Raw genomic sequence first — 22,203 nt, 5'->3', positions numbered from 1 at the left:
TATAAGAAGGAAGAGGAGGAAGAGCATAAAAACATATGAACTAGGATTCTGAAATGCTGGACACATACACACACACACACACACACATACACACAAATGCCGCACTGGGACAGGAATGGGGGCACAAGGTGGTGCAGCAGCTTCAGAGAAGGTGCAGAGAGTGCCATTATTTCGTCCAATGCTCTGAACTTCATTATATAGTGGATATCATTCAAAGCCCATCCCTAAAGTATCAGAGACTTTCTAGCCATTCTTTCAAGCCATACTAGTGACTGCCACTCTCTCAAGCAGCTGACCAACTTTGAAGAGCTACACAGGAGCGTTGCTCAGCTCAGCTCCCGGGCCAGCCTGTGGGAGCCTCCCCACCTCTGTGTTTGGAGAAGCAGAAACTGTAAATCTGGCCTTCCAGGTCCCCAGGGCTCCTTTCCTCAGGTGTCTTCTCCAGCGTCACCCTCAGCCCCTCACGCACACCCAGAGCCTAGCTGCCTTCCAGCCCATCAAATCAAACAGGATGGGCTATTCTCCTCAGATCAACCCATGGGTTAATGCTCAAGTAGTGCACTTTCATTTTTCTAGCTGTGGATGAAATAAATATATCATCGATCATGGGAAATTTTGGTTGAGAGCGATTTTGTCCAAGAGAAGGGAGTTCACTGACTGCACCCAGAGCTCAGTTTAGCCAAGCATCTACTCCTTGGCTCCCAGGCTTCCTCTGTACCTCCTCTGCCATTTCCTCACCCTGTCTCTACTGAGCTCTAAGACTGTGAACCCAATCAGTTACTTGATATTGCCCTCTGGACCTTGTGCTACAAGATTCACAGATAAACATTCCATCTTCCCCCACAGAACTCTCTCTTCCCTCACTGTCTTAGTTCTTACATGACATCATTAATCTTCCAGCTACATGAACCTGAAATGTCATTTTGGTCTTATCAATGTCATTCTCCTCTACATTTCTGCACTGAACATGTAATAGGTCCCAGACACCATGCTAGATGTTAAAGGAGAAGAATAAATTGACAAGTTATAATACAGGCCTCCAACAAGCTAGACAGAGAAATAAGATACATCATAAATGAACATGAGCTAAGGCAGTACTAGGCCACAAGAGCAGTTCAGGATATGATGGTGTGGGTCTTGCAGGATCCACTTGTTCCTGACTCAGGTCACCAGCTTATCCAGGCTTCATCTCCTCACATTTGCCTAATTCTGATTGCTGCTCCTCAGTAACCTTTGACTGAAGCCACTTCCTGACAACCCAACCCTGGTTCATCATAAAACACTGTTTGCTCTATCTATCTATCTATCTATCTATCTATCTATCTATCTATCATCTATAGAAATTATCTATATATCTATTTATCTATCTATAGATAAATACAGTTAGATATATGGAAACAAGGAATCCATGTTCCTATTTACCTATCTTCTACCTATCTAGGCTGATCCATCTAAGAAAACAGATGATAGATAGATAGATAGATAGATAGATAGATAGATAGATAGATAGATAGATGATAGATACATGATAGACAGCTTCCTTATTTCAAATAGCCCATTGCTCCCCATGACCTGCAAAGATCTTTAGGGAAGACTCAAGATCCTCAAATGGTGAGTGCCATTGTGAGCTCTGATACCACTGTATAAGTTTTAGCTCATGCTTTGCCTGACTAGCCCTGACCAGGACACATCATCAGATGTCTCATCTCTACCTCTCTGATTACCACCCGCCCCTATCTTTCCAAGCTTCTCAACCACCCTCTTGTGGCATTACTTGTGGTTGCTGTATACATGTTACAAACAGGCAAAGACATTACCATATGGGATGTGTTCTCTCACAGGAGGTGGTGGCTGCCAGGAGCCTAGAGGAGGGTCACCTGGCTCTAATTCAGGAGTCTTAGGGGAAGACACCTAGGCCAGGAGTTGAGAAATGGAATTATACTACTGTAAGATTCTTATACTTTATGTTAAGTCATATAATATCACTTGAAGTTAATGATATAATTATAACTAAAATCACAGTTAGAAAATGTGACATGATGATACACTTAAATTCAACCATATCACTAATCAAGTTAAATATCAATGATCTAAACATATCAATTAAAAGACAGATTATTAGATTGGATAAAAAAGCAAGACCCAACCATAAGCTATTTGCAAGAAATGCACTTTAAATATAAAGACACAAAAAGGTTAAAAGTAAAAGGATGATAAAAATATACCACACTAACAGTAGTCAAGAGAAAGCTGGAATTGCTACATTAATATCAAATTAGTTTTCAGAGCAAGAATATTACTATGGATAGGGAAGGGTACTTCATAAAGATAAAGGTATTAATTCTTCAAGAGGACATAATAACCCTAAATGTTTATGTGCCCTAGTAACAAAATTTTGAAATATGTAAAGCAAAAAATCATAGAATTGCAAAGATAAATCCACAGTATTAATCAGAGATTTCTATATCCACCTCTCAATAATTGATAGACAAGTGGGCAGAAATCAGCAAGAATATGGATGACCTGAATAATGTTATCAGTCAACTTGACCTAATTGTTCATATTGACATAACTCCAACCAACAACAGCAGAATACATATTCTTTTCTAGTGCAAATAGAATATTTATGAGAATAGGCCATATTCTACCATAAAACAGGTTTCAATCAATTCAAAAGGATTCAAATTTTACAAAATATATTCTCTGACCACTGTGAAATTAAATTTGGTAACTGCAAAAATCCCCAAATTTGGTGCAGGTAAATACATCTAAAATATCCAAGGATCAAAGAAGAAATCAAAATGGAAACCATAAAGTAATTTGAATTGAAGGGAAATAAAACAAAATATATCAAAATTGGTGGGAGACCACTACTTAGAAGGAAATTTAGAGCACTAAATACCTATACTAGAAAATAAGATATATATAAAACCAATAATCTCAACCCTCACATTAAGAAACTAGTAAAAGAAGAATAAATAAATAAACCCAAAGTAGGCAGCAGAAAATAAATAATAAATATCAGAGTATAAATCATTAAAAGAGAAAAAATGTAGAAAAAATCTATGTAATCAAAAGCTGGTTGAGATCAATAACATTGATAAACCTTTAGACAGATCAATCAGAAAAAAAGTTGACATAAATCCAATATCAGGAATGAAAGAGGTTCCTTTACCAAAAACTCTGTAGTCATTATGTAACCCTCTCAGACTTCAGACAATACTACAAAGCTACAGTAATCAAAACAGCATGATATTGGCACAAAACAGACATATAGATCAATGGAACAGAATAGAGAGCCCAGAAATAAGCCCAAACACCTATGGTCAGTTAATCTACAACAAAAGAGGCAAGAATATACAATGGAGAAAAGACAGTCTCTTCAGCAAGTGGTGCTGGGAAAGCTGGACAGCCTCTTGTAAATCAATGAAATTAGAACATTCCTTCACAACATACACAAAAATAAACTCAAAATGGTTTAAAGCCCTAAATATAAGACATGACACCGTAAACTCCTAGAAGAGAACATAGGTGAAACTTCTTGGACATAAATCATAGCAATATTTTCTTAAATCAGTTTACCAAGGAAAAGAAATAAAAGCAAATATAAACAAATGGGACCTAACCAAACATAGAAGCTTTTGCACAGTAAAGGAAACTACCAACAAAATGAAAGACAACCTACAGAATGGGGGAAAATATTTGCAAATGATGCAACTGACAAGAGATATTAATCCAAAATATACAAACAGCTCATACAACCCAATATCAAAAAACAAACAACCCAATCAAAAAATTGGCAGAAGACAGTAGGTATTTCTCCAAAGAAGACACACAGATGGCCATCAGGCACATGAAATGATGCTCAGTATAACTAATTATTAGAGAAATGCAAATCAAAACTACAATGAGGTTCTATCTCACACCGGTCAGAATGGCCATCATTAAAAAGTCTACAAATAATAAATTCTGGAGAGGGTGTGGAAAAAAGGGAACCCTCCTACACTGTTGGTGGGAATGTAAATTGGTGCAGCCATTATGGAGAACATTATGGAGGTTCCTTGAAAAACCAAAAATAAGGTTACCATATGAACCAGCAATTCCACGCTTGAACACATATCCAGAAAAGATGAAAATTCTAATTCAAAAAGATACATGCACTCCAATGGTCACAGCAACACTGTTTACAATAACCAAGACATGTAAACAATCCAAGTGCCCATCAATAGATGATTGGTTGGAAGATGTGGTGTATATATACAATGGAATATTACTCAGCCATAAAAAGAATGAAATATTGCCATTAGCAGCACTTGCAACATGGACGTAGAGAATATCATACTAAGTGAAGTAAGTCAGACAAAGAAAGACAAGTATTATAGGATATCACTTATACTTGGAATCTAAAAAAACACAAATTAATCTACATATAAAACAGAAACAGACTCACAGACATAGAAAATAAACTTAGGTTTACCAAAGGGGAAAAGGAAGGGGAGGCATAAATTAGGAGGATGGGGTTAATGGATACAAACTATGATGCATAAAACAGATAAGCAACAAGGATTTACTGTATAACACAGGGAACTATACTCAATATCTTATAATAACCTAATAGAAAATAATCTGAAAAAAAATATATATATATAACTGAATCACTTTGTTGTACACCTAAAACTAACACAATATTGCAAATCAACTATACTTCAATTTTAAAAGTTCTATAGCCATTAAAAGGATAATGAAAAACTATTATGAACAATTTTAGAATAACTCTTTCAACAATTGAGGTACAATGGACAAATTCCTTTAAAGACAGAAACCACAAGTGAGCACTCAAGAAGAAATAGACAACCTTAATAGCTAGCCCTATATCTATTAAGGAATTTGAATATGTAGTTAAAAACTAGAAGGAAGGAAAGAAAGGAAGGGAGGGAGGGAGGTCCAAGCCTTTAAATATCCTGGCAAACATTTAAGGAAAAAAGTAGTAGCAATTTTACACCATCTCTTCCAAAAACTGAAGAGGAGGGTATACTTCTATATTCATCCTTCAAGGACAGCAAAAAGTAGACATTTCAAGAGAAGACACTACACACCAATATCCCTATTGTACAAAGATATAAAAATTCTATATAAAATATTAGGAAGAAGCAGCATGAGTTGATATTTGGTGACCAGAGGGGCAGACTCTGGTTATTATTTGTGCTTTTCAACAAATAAGTCAGATTCTCTCCCATTCGGGTCACTTGGCAGGCTGACTCATCCTGGCCCCTGCAACTGGTGAGTCCTGTTGTCAGTCAGGATGTGCTGTGTCATTCAGTGGTAGAGTGGAACATGTGGTTCTCTCTGTACGATGACCAGCAGCTCAGGGCTCTGAGAACTATTGACCAGAAAGGCACTGCCAGCCCACAGTGGGCATGAGGCCAAAGTGAGGAAGAGTCACTGAGATTTCAGGGTTACTTTTTAACTGCAGCATAACCAAGCATCTGACAGATGCTCTGTACACACCACAGACCTGCTGAACCCAAATCTCTGGGGTAGGGCTTAGTAATCTGTAGTTATACCAAGCACCCCCAAATTGGAGACCCCTATACCCAACAGTGGCTCAGAGTGATTGCTCTGGCTCTGCACAGCTCGCCATGTGCTGATTTACAACCTGTCTTGGCATTGCCATAGGGTTTCGGCATTATCCAAGTCCCAACCGTCCCCTCCCCCTTCCCTCGAAGTTTTCCTCAGCTCCTTACTCTGGAAGAGTGGAGGAGTCAAGTACACAGATTTGTTTCTATACTTCCAAATCAGTATATCTAAATTAATCTCAAGATAAGACTCTCCAGAACAGCTTATACACAGCATAGATTTCCTGGGGGTGGGCCTGGTAACCTGTATATATAACAGTCATTCCCGAGTCATTCTGCTCACCAGGGAGGTTGAAGGATGTTCGGGAGAGGTGCAGCTGGGCCCACACAAGCTTCTAGAGACAGATTAGCCATTGTATTTGATTATAGTCTCCTTAGCTATCCATTGGTATGATCCTTTCCATTAGAAAACTAAACCTAAATATTGTTACCCCACTTTACATACACTAGTTGATGATAAAACATTTTGAATGCCTCTAACTGGTTGCTATGGGTTGAATAGTGTCCCCCCAAAGTTCATGTGTTGAAGTCCTAACCCCCGGTACATCAGAATGTGACCTTATTTGAAAATAGGGTCATTGCAGATGTAATCAGCTAAGGTGAGGTCATTAGAATGACCCCAGATCCAAGATGACTGGTGTCCTTACAAATGGAGAAATGTGGACACAGACACACACAGGGAGAACGCCATGTGAACATGAATACAGCCATCTAAAAGCTAAGGAGAGAGTCCTGGAACAGATCCTTCCTCACAGCCAACCAATCCATGATTTTGGACTTCCAGCCTCCAGAACTATGAGGTAATAAGCCACAATAGGTGGCTTATTAAGCCACCTTAACTTCTATGGAAATAAAACCATCTTTTTTTTAAGCCACCCAGTCTGTGGTACTTTGTTGTAGCAGCCCTAGCAAATTAATACACTGGTCAATGAGAAACGTGGATCAAGGTACCTCACTGCAAGAAATATCTATTTTAAAATAAAAAGCAAACATTGATTAAAATTTTCTTCAAAACAGAGAAGTAATGGAATCATTTGCAGTGGTCCCCTCTGTTACCAAGGCAACCTGCACAGTGTCTTGCACAGGGCCTGGACAAGAAGAGGCTGGCTGTTTCCCAAATAGTCTATTGCTTCTAATCTATCCTGACCAGTAATGCTCTCAATAAAACATCTACTAAAATTTTTAAGTGAGGAAAATGCAAAACCATAAAATGGCCACAAGCCCTATTCCTCCTGGCTACTGCCTCACCAATATGATCTTGATTAACACAGTATTTTATCCCCTGTGCTGGATTATGTTGCCATTTTTGTAATCACATTTAGTTTCAAACTACAACATATTAGAACAGTACAGTCTATATGCTGTGCTATTTGTATTGTATACACGTGGTTTAATGCTGTCATGACATGCAAACTGTATACAGTGGACATTGCTTCCCACATTTCACTCTATAGAAAACTAAAGAGGCACAGCTCATGGATTTAAAGCCCCTGAAAGCACACCACATACCAGGAGGCAGACAGGGACGTGCTAGTGCACAGCATCCCAATGACTGATGCTTCCCTGATATTTTACAGGTAGTTAACCTCTTAACTCTGCGTGGCAACTTCCCCCGGAAAAAATAGTATCGTGGCAGTAAACTCTGAGGCTATATGAGGAGGTACTTCCACTCACCAACAATCTCACTGGGTTCCTTGTTATACAGCTTTTTGTTCCAGTAAAGTAGTCTGAGGAGTGGAAAGGAGAACAAGAGAACGAAGCAAATCCCAGCAAACATGTGTGCGGTGAACCCAGCGAAGTCCAGACCCTAGAAACAGGAAAGGAGAAGTGAAACCACAGATGGGCCTTCCCTCAGCACAGATGCAGCCCCATGGCAGGGTCCAGGGAGGGCTGAGCTCGAGGGCTGTGGAACGTAGCACAAAGCCCACAGAACAGGTACTCTTCACCATGATTTTGAAAACATTCAGGATTTGTTTCTTTCACATTGAAAAACCAGTTATTACCTGAATGACAAGCAAACTTGGGAGGAAACAAAAACAGGTCATCACATCTAATCCCAACCTTAGCTGTGTCTACTTCACCATGGGACTAACTCGTCCCCCAGGATCCAGTGAAACAGGACTGAGGGGAAAAAAACATACAACTATCACTACTATAGAGAAAATAGATAACCAACAAGAACCTACTGTTATAGCACAGGGAACTCTACTCAATATTTTGTAATAACCTATAAGGGAAAAGAATCTGAAAAAAATAGATATATATGTAAGTATAACTGAATCACTTTGCTGTGCACCTGAAAGTAACACAACAGTGTAAATGAACTATGCTTCAATTAAAAAAAAAAAAAAAGACTATGGGGCAACACTGTCCCATTTGAAGATAAATTGGCTTTAAAAAATATTTCACTTAAGTCACTTCCATCAATTTGAAAGAGCACTGTCATGCCTGGAAAGCACTGTCCTCCACAGATCACCCAGTGGCCATCAGGACTGAAGCCCCCCAGGGTGTCCCAATCAGCCTCAAGGGTCCTAGGCAGGAGCCCTCTCCTTCCCCTCACACTTCCTTTGCCTGTCTGTGGGCTGTTTTCCACGGTCAGCCGCTGAGAACATCTTTGTTGTTGGATGAAATCCCCGCTAGGTTAATTTGTTAGGGAATAAATCACCAACAATATTAGTCAATTTTGTCCTTTTGTTTACACTGTGCTTAAACCTTCAGCAAATACGTGCCCTCTGAGCTCCTCGCAGGACAGATGAGACTGCTGTCCCCACGAAGCAGGCTGTGAGAATCAGCTTCTTACTGGCAAGAACTCCAGGCCTTTTCTGTAGTGTTCATGGACTACTGATGCCACAAAAAGGGGTCAGAGGCACAATGACAAAGCATTGGGGGTGACCCCCAGGCTGGAGGGACCATGGGGGTAGGTGTCCTTAGTGACCACCTTGAGAGACCGTGTCCAAGGCAGCAGTCAGAAAGACCACCTTCTAAAGGTCTGAGCTGGAAGGAGTGATTTCAATTATATTAGTTGTCATTTATTAAAATTTACTTATTTGTCCCCCTCATTTCTGGAAAAGATCTGAAACCACTTATAACATTGCTAAAGATACAGCACAACTTAGAAGCCATTATCAGTAAGTTGTGTCAAAATTTAGGCTTGCCAGTGTGCAATGATCTGAAGTTCTTATTCTCTTGCAGTTTATCTGCACATCCAAAGGTTGCCCTTGAAAACAGCATATGAATAACATATGAGGTTATATGAGGTTAATCACATACAGACAGCAGGGAGACCTACCAAGATGTGGGACTCATGGCATGCTTTTAATGGCCATATAAGAATTCACCACTTTTCTGGCAGTTCTTCAACAAAGATATTACCTTGGACTTTGTGTTTATCTATAGAATGCATGCCCCAAATATCTGGTTTTAAAAAGGTCCAAGACACTTTTAGGGGCCCCTGAAAATCATTTAGTTTCTTCTAAAATCAGAAACAAAACAGAAAACCTTCTGAGTCAAAGGAGATGGCTTAAAATATAATATTAATATAATATTAACATATTTTTCTGTATATGAATTCAGTCATGAATGTAATATAAATGTAATTGTAATTAATATTACAAGTAATGTAATAACATAATTAATGTAAATGTAATTAATATTTTTTGGAGGGAAGAGTGCATGAAGGAAGAAGTACTTACATCCTGAGTAATTCTGGGTCCCTTTGGGACAAAATACAGATATCCCCCACTTTTTCAGATTTCGCTTTATGCCACTTTGCTTTTACAAACATTAGCACCTGTTTTCGCTAAGAAAGAAATCTGAGGAGGATTTTCACTTTTATGAAAACAGGTGATTGCTCTTTTAACTTTATGCCATTTTGGCTTCCAAAAGGTTTCACAGGAAAGCTCTATTTTCGGATAGTGGGGAAAACCTGTAACAAAGCTATAAAGTTACAAAACCACCCACTCTCATACTTACATCAGTGCAGTGCTTAAATGCAGCCCTTTCTTGCAAGGTGCTGGTTCTGTTTCTTCCCTCTCAGCCTTATTTTCTACTGTTTTGGTTTTGAAGCGTGCCCCAAGGGCACAGCAGCCTGGTGGGAGAGCCACGAGGAAGGTCTCAGCGGTGCACAGCACAGGGGCCTGATGGGAAAGGCCTGAAGAATGTCCTAGTGCACACATCTCAGGGGCACAGTAGGAAATGCCTTCCAATGATGTGTGAGATGCCATTCAGAAGCAGAGGGTACATGGTTTCCCTAAAGAGACTTCTCTAGGGCTGTTTAAAAGGTGGTTGAGGGAGGAGCTTCAAGATGACGGAAGAGTAAGAAGCGGAGATCACCTTCCTCCCCACAAATACATCAGAAATACATCTACATGTGGAACAACTCCTACAGAACACCTACTGAACGCTGGCAGAAGACCTCAGACCTCCCAAAAGGCAAGAAACTCCCCACGTACCTGGGTAGGGCAAAAGAAAAAAGAATAAACAGAGACAAAAGAATAGGCACAGGACCTGCACCAGTGGGAAGGAGCTGTGAAGGAGGAAAGGTTTCCACACACTAGAAGCCCCGTCGCGGGCGGAGACTGCGGGTGGTGGAGCTGGGAAGCTTCAGAGCAGCGGAGGAGAGCGCAGCAACAGGGGTGCGGAGGGCAAAGTGGAGAGATTCCCGCACAGAGGATCGGTGCCGACCTGCACTCACCAGCCCGAGAGGCTTGTCTGCTCACCGCCGGGGCGGGCAGGGCTGGGAGCTGAGGCTCGGACTTCGGTCGAATCCCAGGGAGAGGACTGGTGCTGGCGGCGTGAACACAGCCTGAAGTGGGCTAGTGCGCCACGGCTAGCCGGGAGGGAGTCCGGGAAAAGTCTGGACCTGCCGAAGAGGCAAGAGGCTTTTTCTTCCCTCTTTGTTTCTTGGTGCGCGAGGAGAGGGGATTCAGAGCGCCGCTTAAAGGAGCTCCAGAGACGGGCACGAGCCGCGGCTATCAGCGCGGACCCCAGAGACGGGCATGAGATGCTAAGGCTGCTGCTGCCGCCACCAAGAAGCCTGTGTGCTAGCACAGGTCACTCTCCACACCTCCCCTCCAGGGAGACTGTGCAGCCCGCCGCTGCCAGGGTCCCGGGATCCAGGGACAACTTCCCCGGAAGAACGCACGGCGCGCCTCGGGCCGGTGCAACGTCACGCCGGCCTCTGCCGCCGCAGGCTCACCACGCATGCGTAGCCCTCCCTCCCCCCCGGCCTGAGTGAGCCAGAGACCCCGAATCAGCGGCTCCTTTAACCCCGTCCTGTCTGAGCGAAGAACAGACGCCCTCAGGCGACCTACACGCAGAGGCAGGGCCACATCCAAAGCTGAACCCCGGGAGCTGTGCGAACAAAGAAGAGAAAGTGAAATCTCTCCCAGCAGCCTCAGGAACAGCGGATTAAATCTCCACAATCAACTTGATGTACCCTGCATCTGTGGAATACCTGAATAGACAATGAATCATCCCAAATTGAGGAGGTGGACTTTGGGAGCAAGGATATATATTTTTTTCCCTTTTTCTCTTTTTGTGAGTGTGTATGTGTATGCTTCTGTGTGTGATTTTGTCTGTATAGCTTTGCTTTTACCATTTGTCCTAGGGTTCTGTCTGTCCGTTTTTTGTTTTTTTTCATTTTTTAAAAAAATTTTTTATTTATTTATTTGTTGTTGTTGTTGTTGTGGTACGCGGGCCTCTCACTGTTGTGGCCTCTCCCGCTGCGGAGCACAGGCTCCGGACGTGCAGGCTCAGTGGCCATGGCTCACGGGCCCAGCCGTTCCACGGCATGTGGGATCCTCCCAGACTGGGGCACGAACCCGTATCCCCTGCATCGGCAGGCAGACTCTCAACCACTGCGCCACCAGGGAAGCCCTGTTTTTTTTTAAGTATAGTTTTCAGCACTTGTTATCATTGGTGGATTTCTTTTTTGGTTTGGTTGTCCTCTTCTTTCTTTTTAATAATTATTTTGGGTTTTTTATTTTAATAACTATTTATTTTATTTTATCTTATTATTTCTTTTTTCTCCCATTTTTTCTGAGCTGTGTGGATTAAAGGCTCTTGGTGCTCTAGCCAGGCATCAGGGCTGTGCATCTGAGGTGGGAGAGCCAAGTTCAGGACATTGGTCCACTAGAGACCTCCCAGCTCCACATAATATCAAACGGTGAAAATTTCCCAGAGATCTCCATCTCAACGCTAAGACCCAGCTCCTCAACGGCCAGCAAGCTACAGTGCTGGACACCCTATGCCAAAAAACTAGCAACACAGGGACACAACCAAACCCATTAGCAGAGAGGCTGCCTAAAATCGTAATAAGGTCACAGACACCCCAAAACACATCACCAGAAAGATAAAGCTGGATCTCCAGCTTTATCCACCAGAACACAGGCACTAATCCCTCCACCAGGAAGTCTACACAACCCATTGAACCAACCTTAGCCACTGGGACAGACACCAAATACAACGGGGACTACGAACCTGCAGCCTGCGAAAAGGAGACCCCAAACACAGTAAGTTAAGCAAAATGAGAAGACAGAAACACACAGCAGTTGAAGGAGCAAGCTAAAAACCCACCAGACCTAACAAATGAAAAGGAAATAGGCAGTCTACCTGAAAAAGAATTCAGAATAATGATAGTAAAGATGATCCAAAATCTTGGAAATAGAATGGAGAAAATAAATGAAACGTTTAACAAGGACCTAGAAGAACTAAAGAGCAAACAAACAATCATGAACAACATAATAAATGCACTTAAAAATTCTCTAGAAGGAGCAATAGAAAAATAACTGAGGCAGAAGAACGGATAAGTGAGCTGGAAGACAAAATAGTGGAAATAACTACTGCAGAGCAGAATGAAGAAAAACAGAATGAAAAGAATTGAGGACAGTCTCAGAGACCACTGGGACAACATTAAATGTACCAACATTCGAATTATAGGGGTCCCGAAAGAAGAAGAGAAAAAGAAAGGGACTGAGAAAACATTTGAAGAGATTATAGTTGAAAACTTCCCTAATATGGGTAAGGAAATAGTTAATCAAGTCCAGGAAGCACAGATAGTCCCATACAGGATAAATCCAAGGAGAAACACGCCAAGACACATATTAATCAAACTATCAAACATTAAATACAAAGAAAACATATTAAAAGCAAATGGGAAAAACAAGAAATAACATTCAAGGGAATCCCCATAAGGTTAACAACTGATCTTTCAGCAGAAACTCTGCAAGCCAGAAGGGAGTGGCAGGACATATTTAAAGTGATGAAAGGGAAAAACCTACAACCAAGATTACTCTATCCAGCAAGAATCTCATTCAGATTTGCCAGAGAAATTAAAATCTTAACAGACAAGCAAAAGCTAAGAGAATTCAGCACCACCACCATACCAGCTTTACAACAAATGCTAAAGGAAATTCACTAGGCAGGAAAGAGAAGAGGAGGAAAAGACCTACAATAACAAACCCCAAAACAATTAAGAAAATGGTAATAGGAATATACATATCGATAACTACCTTAAATGTAAATGGATTAAATGTTCCCACCAAAAGATATAGACTGGCTGAATGGATACAAAACCAAGACCCATATATATGCTGTCTACAAGAGACCCACTTCAGATCTAGGGACACATACGGACTGAAAGTGAGGGGATGGAAAAAGATATTCCATGCAAATGGAAATCAAAAGAAAGCTGGAGTAGCAATCCTCATATCAGACAAAATAGACTTTAAAACAAAGACTATTACAAAAGACGAAGAAGGAAACTAGATAATGATCAAGGGATCAATCCAAGAAGAAGATATAACAATTGTAAATATTTATGCACGCAACATAGGAGCACCTCAATACATAAGGCAAATGCTAGCAGCCATAAAAGGAGAAATCAACGGTAACACAATGATAATAAGGGACTTTAACACCCCACTTTCACCAATGGACAGATCATCCAAAATGAAAATATATAAGGAAACAGAAGCTTTAAATGACACATGAAACAAGATGGACTTAATTGATATTTATAGGACATTCCATCGAAAAACAACAAAATGCACTTTCTTCTCAAGTGCTCATGGAACATTCTCCAGGATAGGACATATCTTGGGTCACAAATCAAGCCTTGGTAAATTTAAGAAAATTGAAATCATATCAAGCATCTTTTCTGATCACAATGCTATGAGACTAGATTATCAATTACAGGAAAAATCTGTAAAAAGTACACACACATGGAGACTAAACAATACACTACTTAATAACCAAGAGATCACTGAAGAAATCAAAGAGGAAATCAAAAAATGCCTAGAAACAATTGACAATGAAAACATGATGACCCAAAACCTATTGGATGCAGCAAAAGCAGTTCTAAGATGGAAGTTTATAGCAATACAATCCTACCTCAAGAAACAAAATAACCTCAAATAAACAACCTAACTTTACACCTAAAGCAATTAGAGAAAGAAGAACAAAAGATCTCCAAAGTTAGCAGAAGGAAAGAAATCATAAAGTTCAGATCAGAAATAAATGAAAAAGAAATGAAGGAAATGATAGCAAAGATAAATAAACCTCAAAGCTGGTTCTTTGAAAAGATAAACAAAATAGATAAATCATTAGCCAGACTCATCAAGAAAAAAAAGGAACACTCAAATCAGCAGAATTAGAAATGAAAAAGGAGAAGTAACAACAGACACTGCAGAAATACAAAAGATCATGATAGATTACTACAAGCAACTATATGCCAATAAAATGGACAACCTAGAAGAAATGGACAAATTCTAAGAAAAGCACAACCTTCTGAGACTGATCCAGGAAGAAATAGAAAAAATAAACAGACTAATCACAAGCACTGAAATTGAAACTGTGATTTAAAATCTTCCAACAAACAAAAGCCCAGGACCAGATGGCTTCACAGGTGAATTCTATCAAACATTTAGAGAAGAGCTAACACCTATCTTTCTCAAACTCTTCCAAAATATAGCAGAGGGAGGAACACTCCCAAACCCATTCTACGAGGCCACCATCACTCTGATACCAAAACCAGACAAAGACGTCACAAAGAAAGAAAACTACAGGCCAATATCACTGATGAAGATAGATGCAAAATCCTCAACAAAATACTAGCAAACAGAATCCAACAGCACATTAGGATCATACACCATGATCAAGTGGGTTTTATCTCAGGAATGCAAGGATTCTTCAATATATGCACATCAATCAATGTGATAAAAAATATTAACAAATTGAAGGAGAAAAACCATATGATCATCTCGATAGATGCAGAAAAAGCTTTTGACAAAATTCAACCCCCATTTATGATAAAAGCCTTCCAGAAGGTAGACATAGAGGGAACTTATATCCTCATAATAAAGGCCATGTATGACAAACCCACAGCCAACATCATTCTCAGTGATGGAAAACTGAAAGGATTTCCTCTAAGATCAGGAACAAGACAAAGTTGCCTACTCTCACCACTATTATTCAACATAGTTAGGGAAGTTTTAGTCACAGCAATCAGAGAAGAAAAAGAAATAAAAGGAATCCAAGTTGGAAAAGAAGAAGTAAAATTGCCACTCTTTGCAGATGACATGATACTATACACAGAGAATCCTAAAGATGCTACCAGAAAACTACTAGAGCTAATCAATGAATTTGGTAAAGTAGCAGTATAAAAAATTAATTCACAGAAATCTCTGGCATTCCTATACACTAATGATGAAAAATCTGAAAGAGAAATTAAGGAAACACTCCCATTTACCACTGCAAGAAAAAGAATAAAATACCTAGGAATAAACCTACCTAGGGAGACAAAAGAACTGTGTGCAGAAAACTATAAGACACTGTTGAAAGAAATTAAAGATGATACCAACAGATGGAGAGATATACCATGTTCTTGGACTGGAAGAATCACCATAGTGAAAATGACTATACTACTCAAAGCAATCTCCAGATCCAATGCAATCCCTATCAAACTACCAATGGCATTATTCACAGACCTAGCACAAAAAATTTCAGAATCTGTATGGAAACACAAAAGACCCCAAACAACCAAAACAATCTTGAATAAGAAAAACAGAGCTGGAGGAATTAGGCTTCCTGACTTCCGACTATACTACAAAGCTACAGTAATTAAGACAGTATGGTAATAAAACTTAAAAGCTTTTGCACAGCAAGGGAAACCATAAACAAGATGAAAAGACAACCTTCAGAATGGGAGACAATATTTGCAAATGAAGCAACGGACAAAGGATTAATCTCCAAAATATACAAGTAGCTCATGCATCTCAATATCAAAAGAACAATTAACCCAATCCAAAAATGGCCAGAAACCTAAATAGATATTTCTCTAAAGAAGATATACAGATTGCCAACAAACATATGAAAGGATGCTCAACATCACTAATCATTAGAGAAATGCAAATCAGAACTACAATGAGGTATCACCTGACACCGGTCAGAATGGCCATCATCAAAAAATCTACAAACAATTAATGTTGGAGAGAGTGTGGAGAAAAGCCAACCCTCTTGCACTGTTGGTGGGAATGTAAATTGATACAGCCACTATGGAGAACAGCATGGAGGTTCCTTAAAAAACTAAAAATAGAACTACCATATGACCCAGCAATCCCACTACTGGGCATATTTCCTGAGAAAACCATAATTCAAAAAGTGTCATGTACCACAATGTTGACTACAGCTCTTTTTACAATAGCCAGGACATTGAAGCAACCTAAGTTGTCCAGTGACAGATGAATGGATAAAGAAGATGTGGCACATATATACAATGGAATATTACCCAGCCATAAAAAGAAATGAAATTGAGTTATTTGTAATGAGGTGGATGGACCTAGAATCTGTCATATGGAATGAACTAAGTCATAAAGAGTAAAACAAATACTGTATACTAATACATATATATGGAATCTAAAAAAAAAAAAAAAAAACAGGTTCTGAAGAACCTGGGGCAAGACAGGAATAAAGATGCAGACATAGAGCATGGACTTGAGGACACGGGGATGTGGAAGGATAAGCTGGGACAAAGTGAGAGAGTGGCATTGACATATATACACTACCAAATGTAAAATAGATAGCTAGTGGGAAGCAGCTGCATAGCACAGGGAGATCAGCTCACTGCTTTGTGTCCACCTAGAGGGGTGGGATAGGGAGGGTGGGAGGGAGATGCAAGAGGGAGGGGATATGGGGATATATGTATACATATAGCTGATTCGCTTTGTTATACAGCAGAAACTAACACACCATTGTAATGCAATTATACTCCAATAAAGATGTTAAAATAAAAAAGAATGAAATCAATTCAGACCACTTAACTCTAAATTAGAGGATCAGTCACCTAACTTCCCACTCTCAAGATGACCAAGAGCACTTCATATGAAGAAGTGACATCCATTTAGGGTAAAATTTTATTAAGTGTGCAGGTAAGCTGCACACATATTTATTGGAAGCAACCCTGTTATACTGATACATACCATCTTCCTCAACTCCTCGTTGGAAACAATAATGACATTTGGTGGGTCCCCAATGGCAGTGGCAGCTCCTCCAATATTTGTGAAGATCACTTCTGCAATCAGGACTTGTCTTGGATCAAGATTGAGCACCTCACACAATCTGTCATGAATGGAGGAAAATGAAAACAGTCCCACTATTCACATTGTGAATGGCCCATGTGAGACTTAAATTTTTTATAGCATTTGCTTGTACAAGGGAGGCATGTGTGTGCACGTGCTTGTGCATATGCACGCGCACACTCACACACCTGTGCGAAGGGCAATGCTGAGGGGTAAAAAATGACAACAATGGATAAAGTCGACTCTCAGCATTAGATTTCTCTGAAAGTTAACATACAACCCATCTGAACCATCCATGTGAAAATATACTCCTGCCTCACCCCCACAGGTCTGGAGGAAGCACTCAGGGTGCAGGACCCTGTGCAGGGCAGGCCCTGGCACAGATGAATGCGTGTTTGCTACCAGACCCCTCTGAGTAGGATGAGGCTAGAGCAGAAAGCACCGCCATCCAGTGGCTCACACCATGACTGCCAACCTAGCTCCGTACCCACCTTACACTTTTCAAATGCTGAGGCCCTAAGCTTAATATTAACAAGGAGCACACACTCTACAGCAGTGGTTCTCCACCTTGGCTACACACTCGATTTGTCTGGGAATCTTGACAGTCTTGCTGCCCAGCTCATGACAGATCAATCCCTGGGCCTGGGCCTGGGCAGCAGCGTTTAGAGCTCCGCAAGTGGGTCCACTGAGCACACAGTTGAGAAAAGGCTGCTCTAAAGAAAGTTTAGGAAATACCTCATGGTATTTCCTCCTCCACCTGCCCACAACATTGCCCACTTCCTTACAGAAGCCAGGCCCGGGTCTGGAAGTTGGCAGCGAGAGGGGTCCCTGCTGCATTCAAGGGTCCTTTCGGGTTTTTTTGTTTTTTTAAAAAAATTTTTGGCCACTCTGCAGCATGCAGGATCTTAGTTCCTTGACCAGGGATTGAACCCATGCCCCCTGCAGTGGAAGTGCGGAGTCTGGGAAGTCCCTCAAGGGTCCTTTCTACCACCTCCCAGCTCAGAGCGCAGCCAGCAGCTCTTCTGAGGGGGACTGGCCTACAGAACCGTGTGGAAGCTGAGAAGGGAGTGGTGTTCAGGGACCAGGGACAGGGATGAATCCAGAAAAGAGGATCAGACCCCAATCAGTAGCAGGAGCTGCCAGCTTAGGAGGCCCCAACTCTGCTTCTGGCAAGAAACGGATTAGTGTGTGCTAATCAACAAGGCCAGATCTGGCTGTTTAACTGTAAAGACTAGCGTTTCTCAATCCAGACAAAGGCAGAAGAAATGCGATTAAGCTTATAGAGTCATGAAGAATATGGTAGTATAAACAGCGAATCTGAGCACACCAACATTTCGATCTTGAAAGATGTAATTTTTAGACTAATAAAATTACAAAGCCAGTTCCTAGAACACTAAGGATATAAACAAATCCCAGCAAGGCTGAGACAACCCTCAGCTGCCCAGGTTATGCAGGGATGCTGAGAACGTGAGTGCCATCATCAGAGAGCGCAGTGACATGCTGGAATCTGGCACAATGTGAGATGATTTTCAAACCAGTGTCGGCAGCAGCGTTGCCCTGGTTGAAGTGGGGTGGGTGTGAACAGCCTCTTGCCCCCTGAGGCGTCCTAGGGGCAGGGTTGGTTTTAGCATGTGCTACAGTTTACAACGCCCTCCATCCCCCATTTACCCCCAGAAGAACCCTGGGTGCTGGGAGGTACTATGCCCCCTGTGCAGGAACGCCGAGTCCAGCGTCCCTCCCCTCAAATCTATATTTGCACATGGGCCATGACAATGCAGTCAAGCTTGCAGAGGCCTGAGCAACAGACTGACTTGGGACACTGCAGGCCAATCCATGGGGTGCTTCCTGCTCTCTGCTCCTCTCTAAGCTTCATTCTCCTCTCCCCACCCCACACTCCAATTCACTCCTCTTCTGAGGGTCACTACTCCTCCAACAGCAAAGGCACTGCCCAGAATTAGTCCTGATCTCTGGAAGTAGCCCCTCGCTGGTGACACTGAACTTGCTGTGTCTCATGCCTCAAGTGCAGCAGAATTCTTATCTGGCAGAATCCTCAGAACACTAGTTTGGGTTAATCTCTTTGATGGTACAACTCAGATCAGTGCAGCTGAAGTGACTTGTCTAAAGGTCCTCACTACCTAGCTTCCCAGAAACCACCAGCCAGCCATACCTGTGTCCCCTCAGTCTCCCCAGGACCAGGCAGCATCAACACATGATGGGTCTAACTAAGCAGGGGAAGACCATGATGTGCTGGGAACCATCTTTAAAATAAAGAGCATAAAGTCTAGATACAAGTGTACATCCATGACCTTGGAAGGGGCTGCACAATGACAGGCTGAAGCCCAAGCCCCAGGAGGCTCCAGGTGATCAGCCTGTGGTGCTCAGTGAATGTCAAACAAAGGAAGTGGATGGAATTAAAAGGAGCAAAATAGAATCAAACTGAATTTCTCTTTCCCAAAGTTACCTTGCAAGGCCTTGCCAGGTCCGATCCTCCCACGAGGAGCCTGCCAGAGCAGGACAGCAGCCCCACCTCCCACCCTCTGGCTGAGCGCCCCACAGAGCCCATGGGCCAGAACTCCTGGCCCCTGATGGTCTGTCCCACAGGACACAAAGGCCCATGTGTGCTGACTCCTGCAGCATTTCTGCAACCACCACTGCCATTGGCACAGCCGTGCACACAGAGCCACAGTGCCAGTGGGTGTGCAGGCCGGACTCAAGCACACGGGTGGAGGGCAAGATCAGCAGCCAGCACGCGCTGCCGTGAGCCTGGCCTGATGCCCACACGGTGCCACTCTGCCTACCTTATGGTCACGGGAGTGAAGAGGAGCGCTGTGGTCACGTTGTCCAGGAAGGCAGAAAGGATGGCGACAGTGAGACACAGCATGAAGATCATGGCCCACACTCTTCCCCGGGACACTTTGTATGCCTGCAGCGCAAAAAAGAACAAGCCAGGATCAGCAGGGTCAAAGAACAGAGGCAACATTTCATTAGGGTCTCTAAAACTAAGGGTCTAAATAAACATTGCATGGAGGATTAAAACTTAGACCCACAAACTCCTGAATCTGCTGAGATGAGGCAGTAATGGCTGGACCTGACGTTCTAAATCCACCCTGGCCTATGTTCCTTCCCTCAGATTCTCCTTCTCGGTGCCCTGTGGTGGTCAATCTGTCACAAGGTGACGGCCTGTCACCCCTGAATCCCCTAGTCTTTTACACACTCCTTTTGGTTGCACAGCTTGGGTTGTGACTTTGGGATCCACCTGTATATCTTCTTTGGAGAAATGTCTATTTAGGTCTTCTGCCCATTTTTAGATTGGGTTATTTGTTTTATTGATATTGAGGTGCATGAGCTGCTTGTATATTTTGGAGATTAATCCTTTGTCCGTTGCTTCATTTGCAAATATTTTCTCCCATTCTGAGGGTTGTCTTTTCCTCTTGTTTATGGTTCCTTTGCTGTGCAAAAGCTTTTAAGTTTCATTAGGTCCCATTTATTTATTTTTGTTTTTATTTACCTTTCTCTAGGAGGTGGGTCCAAAAGTATCTCCTTGCTGTGATTTACGTCATAGAGTGTTCTGCCTATGTTTTCCTCTAAGAGTTTGATAGTGTCTGGCCTTATATTTAGGTCTTTAATCTATTCTGTTTATTTTTGTGTATGGTGTTAGGAAGTGTTCTAATTTCATTCTTTTACATGTAGCTGTCCAGTTTTCCCAGCACCACTTTTTGAAGAAGCTGTTTTTTCTTCATTGTATATTCTTGCCTCCTTTATCAAACATACGGTGACCATATGTGTGTGGCTTTATCTCCGGGCTTTCTATCCTGTTCCATTGATCTATATTTCTGTTTTTGTGCTAGTACCATACTGTCTTGATTACTGTAGCTTTGTAGTACAGTATGAAGATAGGGAGCCTGATTCCTCCAGCTCCGTTTTTCTTTCTCAAGATTGCTTTGGCTGTTCGGGGTCTTTTGTGTTTCCATACATATTCTGAAATTTTTTGTTCTAGTCCTGTGAAAAATGCCATTGGTAGTTTGATAGGGATGCATTGAATCTATAGATTGCTTTGGGGAGTATAGTCATTTTCACAATGTTGATTCTTCCAATCCAAGAACATGGTATATCTCTCCATCTGTTTGTATTATCTTTAATTTCTTTCATCAGTGTCTTATAGTTTTGTGCATACAGTTCTTTTGTCTCCTTAGGTAGGTTTATTCCTAGGTAATTTTTGTTGTTGTTGTAATGGTAAATGGGAGTGTTTGCTTAATTTCTTTCAGGTTTTTATCATTAGTGCATAGGAATGCAAGAGATTTCTGTGCATTAATTTTTTATACTGCTACTTTACCAAATTCATTTATTAGCTCTAGTAGTTTTCTGGTAGCATCTTTAGGATTCTTTATGTATACTATTATGTCATCTGCAAACAGTGACAGTTTTACTTCTTCTTTTCCAATCTCTCTGATTGCTGTGGCTAAAACTTCCAAAACTATGTTAAATAACAGTGTTGAGAGTGGGCGACCTTGTCTTGCTCCTGGTCTTAGAGGACAGTTTCAGTTTTTCACCATTGAGAACGATATTGGCTCTGAGTTTGTCATATATGGCCTTTATCATGTTGAGGTGGGTTTGCTCTATGCCTACTTTCTGGAGGGATTTTATCATAAATGGGTGTTGAATTTTGTCAAAAGCTTTTCTGCATCTATTGAGATGATCATATGGTTTTTCTCCTTCAATTTGTTAATATTGTTTATCACATTGAGTGAATTGCATATATTGAAGAATCCTTGCATTCCTGGGATAAACCCCACTTGGTCATGGTGTATGATCCTTTTAATGTGCTGTTGGATTCTGTTTGCTTGTATTTTGTTCAGGATTTTTGCATCTATGTCCATCAGTGATATTTCCCTGTGTTTTTCTTTTTTGTAACATCTTTGTCTGGTTTGGGTATCAGGGTGCAGGTGGCCTCACATAATGAGTTTGGTAGTGTTCCTCTCTCTGCTATATTT

General features: G+C 41.4%; 1 protein-coding gene across 6 annotated transcripts in view; it reads right to left on the bottom strand.

Moving 5' to 3' along the window:
* The window catches only part of OCA2 (OCA2 melanosomal transmembrane protein), a 163,362-nt gene that overhangs the window by 81,879 nt on the left and 59,280 nt on the right, over window positions 1–22,203 (bottom strand). For all 6 annotated transcript variants that reach the window (XM_059052638.2, XM_067027488.1, XM_067027484.1 and 3 more), the window contains 3 exons: window positions 20,011–20,135; window positions 17,114–17,252; window positions 7,311–7,443 (listed from right to left, as the gene is read on the bottom strand). In XM_059052638.2, the coding sequence (XP_058908621.1) occupies window positions 7,311–7,443; window positions 17,114–17,252; window positions 20,011–20,135 (397 nt within the window). The remainder of the gene's footprint in view (window positions 1–7,310; window positions 7,444–17,113; window positions 17,253–20,010; window positions 20,136–22,203) is intronic.

Source organism: Kogia breviceps, chromosome 2, assembly GCF_026419965.1.
Source record: "Kogia breviceps isolate mKogBre1 chromosome 2, mKogBre1 haplotype 1, whole genome shotgun sequence".
NCBI lineage: Eukaryota > Metazoa > Chordata > Mammalia > Artiodactyla > Physeteridae > Kogia > Kogia breviceps.
Note: the sequence above shows the minus strand (reverse complement) of the source record. Positions and strands in the feature narration are given on the sequence as shown.